The 15,603-nt window shown below is 37.3% G+C and overlaps 1 protein-coding gene across 3 annotated transcripts in view; it reads left to right on the top strand.

Moving 5' to 3' along the window:
- The window catches only part of slc23a2 (solute carrier family 23 member 2), a 32,146-nt gene that overhangs the window by 3,084 nt on the left and 13,459 nt on the right, over positions 1-15,603 (top strand). For 2 of the 3 annotated variants that reach the window (XM_014002574.1, XM_014002573.1), the window contains exons 2-5: positions 10,100-10,148; positions 11,697-11,920; positions 13,330-13,428; positions 14,345-14,461. In XM_014002574.1, coding sequence (XP_013858028.1) covers positions 10,100-10,148; positions 11,697-11,920; positions 13,330-13,428; positions 14,345-14,461 — 489 coding nt within the window. The remainder of the gene's footprint in view (positions 1-10,099; positions 10,149-11,696; positions 11,921-13,329; positions 13,429-14,344; positions 14,462-15,603) is intronic. The other variant, XM_014002575.1, reaches the window with a different exon arrangement.

The raw sequence follows: 15,603 nt of genomic DNA, 5'->3' as shown, positions 1-15,603 counted from the left end.
CTTTTAATACTGTAGTATAACACTAGAATAATAATAATAAGATCTCAAACTACAAACCAGCTTAAATTATGCATTAATAGAAGTTTGGAGACATTTTAAAATGCTTTATTTTTTTCCCAGAACCGCATCTGACACTTGCAACGGTCGGGAAAGGGGAGACGGCCGGGGTGGGGGTGGAGTGTTGGGGTTAGTGGTGCGCGACTTTTCTTCTTCTGAATAAACGAAAACTATGTAACACAGGTGTTTACACTTACATTAAAATATTTGAGCAAAGAAAAACCAGAACAGGACTAGAGAGAGATGAATATGATTTAGATTTTTATTTCTGTGATTGTGTATGACCCACAGGAGACACGACATTAACAGCAGTCGTCATTTCATTCCTTGGCTTTAGCAGGTCTGACGCTGCTAAAAATGACTTTTTTTTTTCCTGGATCTCTGAGAGCAGGACTTCAGTCTCTGAACTCGTAAAGTTTTTATTTTTTACTTTGCAATGTCATTTATGAATGGACACTTCTTGGAATGTTGGGCAGGAAACGTATATCCTTATATGGTGTTTTTGGGGTGGTAATTATGCTAATCACCTCTCCTCATGCACGAGCACCTGATAAGCATTCATCAGTTTACGCAGCTCATTTACACACTTTTCCTGAAGATAGAAGAGTTCGTTGAATCTGACGTGGCACATTCGTATGAACAAAAGTAAGAGAAATTTAGGATAAAAATACGAACATGTTCTTGCATGAGGCCCAATGTCTTTTCCCTGGATGTTCACCGGTGCTGTAAGGGGTGACTTCCTCCTGAGGTCTATGACCATCTCCTTTGTCTTGCTGGCATTGATTTGGAGAGCGTTGGTTTCACACCAAGCCAACAAAGTCACTGATTGACCCCCCCTGCATTCCTCATCATTCGCATCTACGCATCCATGGCGGGGGAGGTGGTCAGCGGACCAGAGTCAAATCTATTGAAAAACAAATTCAGGTCGTTAGCCCACCTCCGATCTGCAGGCACTGTGGCTCCTCCATTGTCCTTGAAGTGGCCAGAGATTTTATTCATATTACTCCAGACCTCTCAAACTTTGTTTTGTTGGAGCTGCTCCTCCATCTTCCTCCTGAAGCKTTCTTTGCCCCTCCAGATCTTGTATTTAAGATCCTTTTCCACYCTCCTCAGTTCCTCTTTGTTGCCAGATCTGAAGGCCCTCTTCTTCTCGTTCAGCAGGGCCTTCTGCTCTGGGGTCACCCATGGTTTATTGTTGGAGAAGCAGCGTACCTTGTTGTTCTTTGTGATCTTCACACACCAGTTTGTTAAAACTAAGGAAACTACAAAGAAGCCTTATCTGTTAGACATATCGGTAACGAAACAGTTAAGCTTGGTTTCAGTTTTGACCATGCTGTTTTCATAATCTTGTCTGCACTACTTTAGCCATTTCTGTGCTCATAATTTCATTGACTTGACCTGACTTGGATTTTTATTCTGTTGATTCAATTACAATTGAATGAAAGACATCTGGACTTTCCTTTTTTATCTTTAAAATTCCTGAACATGGTGCTTAGCTTCCTCAAACAGATTTGTTTTKGGTTTCAGTTTTACAAACTGTTTTGGGTAATTCATCTCATGCAAATCGGTGCTATTCCCATCCCTACTGATGTTCTTTGCTAACCTGATCAGCATATGAGACGACTTTGTTATCTATGTGTAAATTGTAGTGCTCATGCTCAAAGACGGCCACGTGGAAGAGGCAAAACAAACAAGATGCAAACTTTCAAAAGTTGGCTACATTTGACAGAAAATCAACCAAAGAAAGTAAAATGCAGACTCGTTCATTTTATGGCAGGACAGCGGCAATGAAAACAACACTAACACGCTACAGAATGGTTAGTTTCAGAAAGTTAACTTGTTTGTCAAATTGATGCCTTTTTAAATCTTATTTTCAGTGACTTACCACTTCATGTTAAAGTCAACTGTCTATAATTTTTGTTAGTTTACCATCAGAAAACTGTGTATCTTGGAAGTGGACGCTATTAGTTATGTTAACGTTAGCTAATGCGTTCTGCAGTGTTTCCCCTACCATTATACAGCAATAATRTAAAGAATTTTATTAATAATTATCATGAGGAGTCCTTAACTAGGATGTAGTTAGGCTATTATATATTCATGTATGTGTAAATTTATTACCATAATTGCAGGTGAGTCATGTAAATTTATGCTTTAATAAAACAAGTAKATCCCCACCAAGAACAATTTCCTAGGGGAAACACTGTTCTGTATTGGTAAAATTACGCTATTAAGCTTAAGGTTCAAATGTATACGTTTCATGGGTCGATACTTTAATTTTCTATGTGAACTTGTTATATTAAGGTAAAAAGACTGGGTAACATTCACAGGTGCGAGGAGATGAGACGAAATGTGCACTGGAGTGGGAACAAGAGGTGYACCCACAGGAAGCTTAGATGGATGTTGTGACAGAAATAATCAATGACTGATCGATTAATTAAAAAAATAAGATTGCAGATTAGTTGACTATCAAATTAGTCATTAGTTGCAGCCCTAGCAAATTGGTGTTGAACGATTTTTTGTTTGGATTAGACTYGATACACATCCTGGAGAAATGATACCCGAGACCCCCTGTTCTTTTTTATTTCTAAACTTAGGGGCCTTTTCTAAAGGTGGGTTTATATTCTAATAGAAGCAGCTGCGTTTCCATTGACAATGAAAATGCGCAAATTAGAATTTCGAAAATAAATTTGCTGAATGGAAACACGTCGGTTTTGAAAAAAATTAAGTTTTTCAACAAAATGTTTTTGCGCTAGGATGAGGTGGTATTTTGACCGTATAAAAATTGGTGTTTTTTGCAAAACTGCAATGGAAACACTTTTTTTGCATCACTAGAGTCACGGGATCAACAGCCGGCTGTTTCTACTGGCGAAAAAGACGATGACGAAGAAGATACAGGAAGTAGAAATAGTAGTAATATCACAGAAGTTATATAAAATAGTAAACTCATCGACTACAATTTCCCAAAAACATAGCATACGTAGCGGCTCCCAAGTAGGGAATTGTCGCTGGAAAGCCTCGATAAAAGACGCCGACATTTCCTTTGATGATGAGCGCTAGTGTCGCGGTAGCAACATGCTGTGTGTTTACATCCATCGCCGCCATGTTTGCAATGACTTATCGCGAGAACAAACGTATTCACGTGTGACTTAAATAGCATTTCTTACTTAATGGAAACACCGCAGTCGTGAAACTGTTTTTGGACATTAACAAAATATCGACAAAGTTTTGTGCACATTTGCAGTGGAAACGTAGCTACTGTCAAACTCTGTTCTCTCAGACATTGTTGTGAGATGTTCTTTTTTACATGGACATTTTATACTCAGAGTAACTTCTGGAAGAAGTCCTGTATTCCTTCAGATTGTCCTCTCGAGCTCAAAGAGAAACAACACAGCAACATCATGCAAAACCAAATTTTAACAGGCAAGCATGGCAGCCTCATCAGCCTTTTTCTTCGTGCGCTTGTAACTTTTTTCACATCTTGCAGAATTAACTACATTCCTTTGCACCACRCAAACCTTGAAGTGGGATTGAAAGGGTCTTTAGTCCTGGCATGGGATTCAGTGGCCACATGTGAGCAGTTGTGGGGAAAAAGCATCCATGGTGTAGTCCTGCATCAAAAGTCTAATCCAACATCCATACATTTCTGCACAATTTTTCTTTAATGTTCTGATTGGAATTGTGGTTTATTTTGGATGCATGTCCGCTTGTTTTTTATTCTGTCTGCCGGTTAGACTCCAGATAATTTTGCTGCTGTTATCTCCTCTCCGGCTGACTGAAATTGGCACCACTCCCTTAAACAGAAGCTGGTGATTTCACCACAGACCACTGACTTCTCCAGCCACAGTTGAACAGAAAACAGTAGGGCCCAGGGGAAGCTAGATGACATTTTATAAAACAACACACTTATCATATGATTTGTACAGCACCTTGACTGATTAGGAGTGTTAAACACTCACTTTTATGAGTCAGTGTGGTTTTGAAACAAAACAGAACAATAAGGCCTTCTATTCTATTACATCATTCTGGATGTAAATTTGTCCAGCCTCCTCCACTCCTGCTTGTTTTTCTTGAGGAATTTGATAATACAATCTTACTGTGATCCTTAATGACTTGAGATTTTAGCACTGAAAGGTTTGAGTGCATATATCCTTCATGAGCTGGATTTTTTTAGGACCAGGTGTATTTTGTTGTTCTTGATTGTGTGAGGCAGGTATTCATTCAGCTCAGAAATCCCCAGAACAGACTGACTGCCAGGTTGACTGGTGTATGGATTTGTGTTGAAAGTGAAGGTAATTTTGAACAGGTTCCAAGTCACAGAATGAGAACGTTTGCCTTGTTTTATTAAAAGAAAACAATACAATTTGAACAGAGACACTTAAAATTTTCCATCATGAATAAGAAGCTAAAGACAGAACGACTTCTGCCTGCTATAAAAATAAAAGCAATTTGCTCCCTGAACAAAGCAGAGAAGTAATGATTAAATTTTTCAGATGTACGACTCCAGGAATCCTCAAGTGAGGAAAAAAAATCTCAATTTATTGTAAAAATATCTTTTAATGAAAATGGAGCATTGCATGCTTAAGATTGAAGCATGCAACTGGTTTATAAGTCTCAACGGCTGTGTCCAAAACGACAGGCCGGGTCCTCCGGAGGACCCAGACTCCCCGGTCGCGGCGGGCCGGGTCCTTGGTAGACCGGTAAGACCGGAAAAAAAGAGGCTGTGAATTTGGACGGTCTAGCCTCCMCTCCTTACCCCGGCGTACATCATGTCACCTAGCAACTGTGACGACGCTAAACAAGCAAACTTAAATCAAAACTAGAAAAATATCAATATATTAGCATTATTAATATCACAAAACAATCAAATTAACTTAAAGGTAACATTTGAAGAACTAATTGACCCGCTGTAGGTTCATGTTTATTTCGTGTTTTTTATGATAAAAATTATATTTAAAAACATGTCTATACAAATGATAAAAGTATTAGAATTACAACCGCTAATTTTTTTTTAATTTTTATATCGCCATATTTTTATTTAAAACGTATTCTTTTCTCTCGCTTCGTCCGCCATTACTAGCTTAAACAAATCTCCGGTCAGGCCGCAATGCATTATGGGATATGCTGGGCCGGGAAGGATCCATCAGACCAGTCCTTCAAATCGGGGAAAAGGAAGGACGTATTTGTCGGCCGCATCGGAGGAGTCTTCGGTTTTGGACGTCCTTCGTCGCGGTGCTGTGACTTATGCGGCCGACAAATTCGGCCTTCGGAGGACCCGGCCTGCCGTTTTGGACACAGCCAACATTTCTTATTTTTGTTCTACCATTTGTCTGTTACTTTATAATTTACTTCCCTAAAACGAACAATTTGATGACTTAAATGCCTTTAGTGCAGTTACAGTTTATCAGAACCATCTTTACTGGCTAAGCACATATAAAAGGATTTTTGCTCACCCTTTGCTCTGTTGCACAAGAAGAACAGCAGACATAAAGAACAGTGAGCATCATCACCGGCACTGCTTCCCTTTAAATCTTTACATCAACCTCTTTAGTGAGTCTGACTCAGTTAACGGGGCAGAGGCATCACAGGATGATGGGTCAAGCCGAGGTAAACTGGGTCGCAGAAATGGACTCTTGGCACAGTTTGCTGTGCCCGACATGTGAGTAAGATTACACTGTAGTGCTGAGTCACGCTCTGCTTTCCCACTGTACTGTGGAAAGGTGTGTGTCTGTGGTGAGCTGTGACTCTGAGGCTTGTAGACTTATAAATCTGCACTAAGACAGCATTTGATTTGATTTTTAGATGATTGTGCAATCTGTGAAGCAACAAACTGGAACTTTCATTAATATCCGGACGCCTGCTTCTGATTCTGTTGGTGATGTAATGAAAGAAAGTATTGCAAGTAAAATATTTATTGGCTAATCAGTACAGCATGAGATCATCCATCTGTATTATAACCTCCTAAACCATGTTCAGCAGCATATCAGTACATAGTGCTATTTAAAACAATGAACTTTCCATGAATTATCTCTCTATCATATAGTTTGAGATGGTTTACAGCTAATTATACTGGTTTAGTTTTATAACGGATACCTTTCAGAGTCACATCTGGCTTGTTGAATGACTGGGTGGGAGACTTTATTGGATTAAAAAACATTTTTTATTGATTTTCTTTGAATGCAGTTGGGAGGCACTAATCGATTTTATCAGTGACAGTTGCAAATTAAGCTTTTATGCAAAAAAATCTAGTGAATTTGTTGCAGACTTTAAAGCCTTTTTGAGTTTTATTTTAGTTTTATCTGTATGGGATATTTTTTGCAAAGTTTGCATTAGATCACAAAAAACAGTGTGTACAAACTTGAACCTAATTTTTAAGGTTTTGTTGTAAAGACATTTAGTAAATACAAAGGGGAATGATAAACCTGACTGTTTCTGYTTCAAAGTGCTGTTAAACGTTAATTGAATAATTAACAGAAAAGAAGATATTACACCACAAAATAAGGCTGTAAAATGAAGTCCGTCAGCTGGAGCATTTTTTGGAGGCCAGAAGAATATAAAACAGAATTGGTGCAGACTGTTGACCCACATCATATCAAAGTTTCATCAAACTTTCATCAGCTTCCCATGAGTTCTGCGTCACAGTTTGAGTATAAAATGTCCATGTGGAAAACCCCCGTCTCACAATCACACGGACAAGAACAGACTTCTTAACGTCTCATGGAGTTTAAATCAGCCTTTACATACAGGTAAAACTGGTTGTCTGACAGAGAGCAGCAGCAGGAATCTGTCTCCTGTCGGCTCAAAGGATTTTTTTCACCTTCAAGCAACAATAAAGACTGCGAAACTCTATCCTCAGGCAATAATTAAAAAAAGAAACCCTGAGGGCTTGGTAGGTTCAACAACGTATAATAAGCATACAGTTACTGTACGTTTCACCTGAGAACAGAAGTGAGAAATGGCATACAGGTCTTCACTATAATTTCTTTAAAAAGATGCATTAGCCTGGCTTCAAACCAACTGTTTTCATATGTTTTAATCTAAATGTTTTTTTAAATTTGTAATTACCTTGTTTAAAATCAATTTCAAACTATKCACCTGTGTTAAAAATTAATTTACTGTCCTTGTGATTGATGTGGTTTACAGTCAGGACATGACCAATTATTTAGTTAAAAAATAGTCMTGAGTCAGTTTTTTTAGCTTGAGATTCATGCTTTATTTTTATTTTTTTAGTAACCTTCCATAAAACAAACATTCTAGCAACAAAACTGATTCTAAGCTAAGCTAACATGTTAAAGATCATGTTTAACCTTTTTGTTTGTTTATTGCAACACTTTTGTGAATCATTTTTCCATTTTTGAAGACCTGTGCCCTATCATAGCAGGTATCTATTTCGAACGAGACACCATGTCTCAATATTTACCTGGATAAAGGTGAAATGAATCAATAGAAGTGACTGAAATCTCCAACATGGGCAGAGTTTGTGAYGCAGTATTATTGATTGATATTACACCAGACAGCTACTTTCAGGAAAGTTGGAGCTGTATCAAGTTTATTTTTGGATCTTCATCAAAAAAATATTTTGCTGAGTCTGTAGGATTTGTTTCCAGCCTCAGATATCACGTGATGACCCTTACAAAATCACCCATGTGGTGCTTATTAATGCATTGAAATTGATTGAATTTGAATCTTTTTTTAACATTTTGTTGGTCTTTAAAATAATGATTGACTGTTACCTTGATTCATTGAAGAATGAAGCATGGCAGTGATTTGGGCTTCCTTCCCTTTAAATGAAATATTTACACTGGTTTTAAACCATTTGAATGTTTGTTCATTGGTTCCTGTTGCAGTGGCCAGAACATTCAAATCAAGAAGTCAAACGAGTTCTTGATTTGAATGTTCAAATGAAGACAACAGTCAGGGCAAAAGCTGAAATCACATTTTATTGCTTCAACTAATGCATTTATTTAATATTACTRCTAAATATCTTCAATTTGCTGGATCTGGAATGATTGTTTGTGTTTTTACAATATAACTGCAGTAATTTGGTTTGCATTTGCTAGATTAGAGTTATCTCTAAGACCTACGAGAGAACTGGAAATATTTGAYTGTATTTAGTACTCGTATAAAGAAACTACAATCACATGCTGTATGCAAGCGTCAGTGCTCCTTCTCACTTTTTATCTTTTAATCTGTACTGAGTCATGTCACCTTATTTCCATTACCTCTCCTCTCCTGGCAGGAAACTGACCAGTGTAAACATGACCTAGATATTTCGTTACCCTTGTGGAGTTCGGGGTGGGGTCTACAAGACACGTGTATTTTGGTTTAATAACAATTGTAATTGTTTTATAACTTGAATTATCTATTTACGAAGTCCRTACCCTTTCTTCACCGCTTCAAGTCTTCTCATAAGCTTTTTCAAAAACATATTTTTTGGTTTTCAGTGGGTTGCAACATCTTTGAATGAATGAAATTCATAGTGTGAATGTTCACGAGTCAAAATGTGATTGCAGTAATAAAACTAAAAGTTCACACTTAAAGAATGTTTTTGTCTTTTTAAATAACTATTACATGGGTGATATTTAAAAAAAGGTTGTCCTTTGCACAGTACAAAATAAATTTAAAAAAATGGCACCTATGCCAGACTTTATTTCACAAAAGCATGACTTTTTATTTTTTTATTTCAGCTCAGTCAGTGAGCATGACCCAGACAGGCTCATCATAGAGTCACCCAAAGGCAGCTGGGATGGTTTTGTCAGACCCACATCATAGCTGATGAGTCGGGCTTAAGGGAATCTTAGGCATTGCTGCAAAAATTTAGTATTTCTCCCRTTTTAATGTTTTTTAGAGTTTCCCAGAAAGAAATTGACAAATAAGTTTATCTGAACCCTTGTTACTGTAATTTCTCTTTAGATGTTTATTTAKGTGTGAACTTTAGTTACACCTCCATTAACAACAATTAGCTTGAAGTGCAGTCATAGTTTTTTTTATTTGTGAAGCACGTCAGTGTGTACAAAGATTTCTGATTGGATGTTTCAATCATTCAACTCAAGTTAAAAAAAAACATTGAGAATCACAGAAATTCACATTTTTCAGATGAAATTTATAATTTTACGTAGTTTAATGTCTGGGGAGAAGCTTTTATTTTTCCTCCAATTTAGTGGAAGGGGGGAAAAAAAGCCCTCACAAGTCTTGTTTGAATAAAGGCAGTGAAGCTACTAAATAGTAAAGGAAAAATTTCCACACAAAAAAAACTGCTTAGTCACCAGAGCAGTTTCCCAGCTGATGTCATTCAGGTCTGATTACAGTAACAAAAGCACTCAGTTGTAGAAGCACTTAATGACGTGTTTGTAGAAAAGTTCAACCAGTTCTGTGTTCTCTCGGACTGCACGTGGATCTTTAGCTGCTGCTTTGTTCTAGCTGCTGTGTGTACACTTATTATCTTCTATCTTTTTATTTATTTGCTCCTTTGCAGCTCAGCTCATCTGGGATAAATGCTGTAATCCTGCATTCTGCCTTCCTTAATTCAACTTTACTGTGGTGTTGTTGCGGGGTGCTTTTATAAATCACATCTCCTATCAATATTACAAAACAGTTCAGCAATAATCTGATAGCTTTTTCTTCAGCTGTGTGATTGTCTGTGTGATCAGAGCTGCTGCAGGGAGTCAGGAAATAAAAAATATCAGGATTTTTTAAAATTAGGCAGTTTTATTGTTAATTAAAAATCCTCAGCTCATAAATTCTGGGTTGTTCTTGTCTGTGACTTTTGCCAAGGTGGAAGGATAGATTATGAAACTGGTCTCTCTCTGCTCTTCCAGCTCTACATTTCACCTGATAATCTAAGTTATAATCAGCAGCACATCGGTCACTGTTTGTGGTTGAATGCTTTTTGTCAAATTAACGTATCTCTCACCTCCCTCCTCCTGATCCCTGACCCCTTTGTGTTTCTCCTCTGTGCCTCCTCCCCCTCCCCCACCTCTTATCGTGGCCTTCATCCTATTTCTTTTCACCTCCTCCTTTCCTTTCTCTCGCTCCCTCCACACAGATGCTCCCAGCTGCCCAGCTTCACAGGAGTGATGGGATGTGTCAGCTAGGTATTGCACACCTATCCCAACATCTTACACTGCAAGCAGGGATAGTGGCTGGGGAGGGGGGAGGGGGGCGGGGGTCGAAACTTTTAGAAAAACATCACTCCAACATAAAAACTGTCTCATTTTGAGGCAAAATAATGGAAAAACAATGTTTTAGATATTTAATGGCATTGTTGTCCTGTTATTGGTGAATGTATTTCGTATAAAGACAATGCTGGAATAATCTGTAATTATCTGTAATCCTAATCATTTTAACTACAGTTCAAATACAATATTCAGATGCAGTTTTTTGTCTTGTTTTTGGTGCCGTGTTGCCAATCTGTGCATATTTTGGTTCAGAGTGACTCGGACACAACAAGCAAAGGTTCATGTGTAGGCTTAAGTGTCAGCTCTACATAGATTTAACACTGGGCTAGTCTGAATTATCTCAGTTTAAATTATTTTCTGTTGGACATTGAAGAAGTCTGTGGTAAAAACCATGTTAAGGTTTTTATATGCATAGTTAATTTGACCTCTTTAGTTTCAGCTAACATTCTTAAGGCTAACTTGAAACACCGTTAATTAGTCATACGGGTTTTGTAATCAAGAATGTTTTTAAAAAGTAACAAAAGTGTATAAATATTGGAGCAGCTTTGCATTGAGCTCTATGGGAGGAGAAGAAAATTGTGATCCTTTAATCTTTTGTTTGAAGGTTTGGATCACAAGCACAGGAGGGCGTATTTGGGGCTACACCCTGATAATTTAGTTATTTGTATCAGACATATTCATTTTGGTATTTTATTTTTGTTTCTTGGGATGTGATTTGTGTTCTTTCTGAAGCATGGCTCAGTTAACCCCAAAACCTTTGAAGCTCCGTACTTAATAAAACATTTTGAACACATTATTCTACTAGTGTCCAGTTTTTTACCATTAGTAAATGTTCACCATAGGCAATTCAAGATAAATTTAAATAWTGCGAGTCTGTTTTTCAAGTTTAAACAGAAACTGTGAAAAAGGGATCGTAAAGAGTAACATCAATCAAGGTTGCATTATAAACAAATGTAACTTACACACCATGAGATTTAGACACAACCACCCCACGCCTGATAGACCAAACCTAAATCCTTCTTTCTGCCTTCAACGTTTTTATACCAGCTCTGAATTTTGGTTTGTGTCTTCTTCATTGTCAGTTCCCTTCCCCAAACCTGTTGCTTAACGTCTCCTCTGGTTTTTACTTTGTAGGCAATCTTGAAAAGGAAAAGAAAAACTTTATCCTGATTCATGCTGATGGTCAGATATTAAAAAGTTGTTGGTTTTGGCTCCTGATCAGTTGACTGCTGTGTCAGAACCATAGTCCTGCTATTTTTGGCAAAATAAACACTTCAAAAAACAGAATTGAAAGACGATGTGAAACTAAAAAAAAAAGGGAAACAAATCCTGATATTTTTCTAGTCATGATTGGGAACATTTCCCTTCTTTATGTGATCAGTTAGTACTCAGAAGTACAAGTAGCAGTGACCTGGCAGCCTCCTCTGAGTTCTCAGACTTGTTTGTTTTTGTGTGTCCAAACAGGTGAGGCACTCCTGGAAAATGTCTCAGAGCTGAAGGAGGATTCATCTGCAGCGTTTGGACCAGAGCAAGATAAAGGAGGCACCGGAGAGGAGGAGAAGGAAAGCATCAAAGACACAGACATGGGCGTCGGGAAGAACACCACCTCCAAATCGATGGACRGCAACAGCGAGGGTGGAAAATATGATGACGAGACCAAACATGGCACGCATTTCTACCCCATCCCGGTGTGTATCCGTTGTTTCCGTGACAACGTTCCTAAAACGTGAAACACAACTTGTCCAAACAAACCCTCTACCTCTCTTCCTTTTTTCACTCTTGTGCTTAAAGGTCCTGTGACATGCATATTCTTCAAATACCAAAAGTCAAGGAAAACATCTTTATATTTAAGAAAGTTGGAATAATACACACAATTTAACACATTTTTTCCCATAACTGGCATATTTTCTGTTGAACTTGGCTCAGCCAAAGTGAAACAGGAAGTGACATCAAAGGGGAACTCTAACAAAGAAAACTCTCTGGTCTTTGTTTATTGAAACAATATTATTTGAACTCTGACTCTTCTTCATCTCTCTGATAGGGACTCAAAATAATCTCAAACATCAGATTGTTCTATACAGTCTGGGTTGTTGGCTGTTGTAGCAACGCTCTGTTCACATGCAGACATTCCCCTATGACATCACTTCCTGTTACTTCACAGGCAAATATCTCAACAACTGTTCATCTCAGCGACATGAAATTTGTTTTGCAATATTTTATCAATGTCCTCTTTCTAAAAAGGCATTCATATGTATTACAAAAAAAAATTGATGTCACAGGCGCTTTAAATGTGGCACAGTTTTTATTGTTTTTGCTCATTCAGTCAAGTGGACAAACGGACCTCTTCATGGTCACCCAGTGTCCATCTGTTTGGTTTGTTTGTCTGTCGGCACCAGACTGATGCCTGATGTCACTCAACAGGCAGACTAATAAYAGTGTTAATTTATCTCAGACCTTCTCATAAATAAAACGCACGTGATTTAAACATTCAGTGACACAAAAGAAGTGAGTCATCTGGGTGAAGAGTACAAAGGTTTGATAAAATGTGAGCAGTTTGGTGGGTAGAGCTCAGGATATTACTGAAGGACAAAATATTGATTTGTTTAGTAAAGATGACATTAATTGTCTTTCTTTAAAGTGTACTTGGCTTTTCTTTCTTATTTCGTATTCTATTTCCTTAATTTTATATCAGTTGTTCTTTCAGATCTTTTAGTTCCCTTTTAAACTAATTCACTTGTTTTGTCTTCATCGTATCTTCTTGTTTAGTCTGCCAACTCAAACTATGATCTTTGTGTCAGTACATGTTAGCAAAAAAATTAGAAATGAAAAGTTAGAATACAATGGTGAGCTTCGCTTGTATTAATTAAACAAAAGGCAGCGTTTAAAACCTGATAAATAAAAGCTCACATATTCATGCCTTCAGCCTCAGTAGGAAATTGGCCTGTTTTTAAGAAGTTTGTATACTGCAGGACAGGGTATACATTTTCATATCTAAATCAGATGTGCCATCCTGTTTTTGTAAAATAATTATATCTCCTTTATGTGTTGTCATGTAAAAGGAGAATGCGCGTGACTCAAATCTAATTTRCGTGTTTAGGTGGTGGTAAATGGAGTCGGCGGTGCCAGTGGAGACCAGGACACTGAGAACACAGAGCTGATGGCCATCTACAGCAAGGATCATCAAGCAGCAGAAAAGGTCACTCTAAAAACAGAAAACTTCAAACAACAATGTCATTTTTCAACTAAACTGGGATTCGTTGCAGGGGTTAAAAACCTTACTTATGATGATGGTTTTTTTTTTTTTAACCATAGTCAGCATCATGTTTCCTGTGACTTGCATTTTTTTTTCATGCATCAGTTTGTCTTAGCATTTTTTAAAACCCCAAAGTTCAACGTAAATAGGTTGTTTATGAAAATGATTGGATGTTTTTTTTTATGTTATTTCATATTGTTCTTTAAATGGAAGTTAGTTTCAAATTGTATTTTAATGGAAGTCTTTCCTAAAGACAGTATATTTATTTTCACTTCCTTTGGTAGTATAAAACAGATTTATTTTTGACTTGAAATGCTGAGAAGAAAGTGTTCTTTTGTGAGTTGGATCATTACTCAGTTGTTTTTAAATTTTTTATTTGCAATTATTTTTTTATGGTTTTTAAAAATGAAGGAAGGTCTAAAGTTTCACTCTATCTAATAAGTGATCACAATGAAGCTGTTTACAACTAGAAGTGTCTGAGTTTTGTTTTTAATTCATCAAATGAAAACATGGAGAAGCTCAGCTGTGTTTTAGACTTYAAAACTTTAAGAGTTAAACTTGAGCTGAAAGTAGCTGATAAGGAACAGAAAAGACGGACTCAATATCTCTCCTTGGATCTTTTGTCACAGAGACAATGCTTTTTTTTTTCTCTTTTCATTTGACATTTAAATTCCTCCTTCACTGCTCGGACACGCTCACTTTACGTCATTGATGTCCTCTACTTAACTCTAGATAAATCCTAACAAAATGCATTAAACTGTTATGTGTATTGTCACCCTTACAGGAGGGTTACAATTTCAAAGATGTTGTGAAAGTAATTACAGTGTTCCCCCCTCCCTGCTTGTCGTTGCACGTCTAGAGCTCAATTTCTGAGACACTCGACAGCACAGACGGTGTGGATGCACGGAGGATGGATATGATTTACACCATTGAAGACACCCCACCCTGGTATCTGTGTGTGTTTTTAGGCTTACAGGTAAATCTACACATAAAACTAGCTCAACTGCAATCGTCACCACCCACACACGTTTGTTATGATGTGACTTTGTTGTACTCTTGTATTGTCTTGTATTGGTCACCTGGAGTTCAGTATTTTTCCACGTGCTTCACATTATTTATTATGCAGCTTGAAGTCAGGCGTAAAAATAGGTTTTACTTCCAGTTGTTATCAAGCTGCCTGTTCAAAGAGTCAACGCTCCCATCGAGTGACCGCAGTGTTTGTGTCCAACACCGGACATTTGTCGTGCGTCGTCCCTCATTGTGTCTGAGCCACAGCTCTGAAGAGCTCAGGTCTGTGAAGCAGATCCCATAATTCACCGTTTATAAATACGTTACATTATTACTGAGTTGAACCGGTGCTCTACTGAAACCACACAGTGATTACCAACTATGATTATCATTTCCAAAACCAAATGAGTCAAAACTGCTGCTTTAAAAAGGACCGTTTGTTACAAATGTTGTTGCTCACCGCCTACATTACATTTTAAGAATCTTCCAGATCCAAATAGCCATGGATGACCTGTCTTGAAGTGGTGTTTGAATCACTGAAAGAGTGAAGCTTAGTCAATAAAACTGATTCATAGGTTATTTTTAAAGCGAAACTTGTAAAGTGATYAAATTGTGAGTAAACTAACCCTAATCTATATTTTCTTAAGAAGTCCCATTTACATTTATCAGTTGTTAAATCAACAGCCTTTTTTATTTGTTTTTTTGAAAACTCTTGCCATAAATAAAGTAAAAGCCTATTTTATGGTAAAAGGAAAGGTTTGTGGTCATTTTTATAACCAAGACATTGAAGCAGAAACAGCAAATGTAAAAAATTGAAACTGTACTTAATATTGCATATTTTGAGGAAGATGTTTTGCATCTGGTTTGGGGGGGATATCATTTAAAATCTACAAAAGKTGTCCATCTGCATCAGTCTTTTAAGCCTGTTGGTCAAAATTATACTTTTCTTAAATTGGAGTAGCAAGAAGCACAAARTCACTTTTTGCCAACAATTTTTGTTGTTGAATTGTTAAAGAAATGTGAAATTGTTTAATTTGTATTTGCATGAGTTACTGTTTGAGGAGTTGAAATTTTGTTATTGGTTTATTGTTTGAAATTATATATATATAT

The sequence above is a fragment of the Austrofundulus limnaeus genome, unplaced genomic scaffold (genome assembly GCF_001266775.1).
Source record: "Austrofundulus limnaeus strain Quisiro unplaced genomic scaffold, Austrofundulus_limnaeus-1.0 Scaffold14, whole genome shotgun sequence".
Taxonomy (NCBI): domain Eukaryota; kingdom Metazoa; phylum Chordata; class Actinopteri; order Cyprinodontiformes; family Rivulidae; genus Austrofundulus; species Austrofundulus limnaeus.
This window is presented reverse-complemented; position numbering and strand designations above follow the sequence as displayed.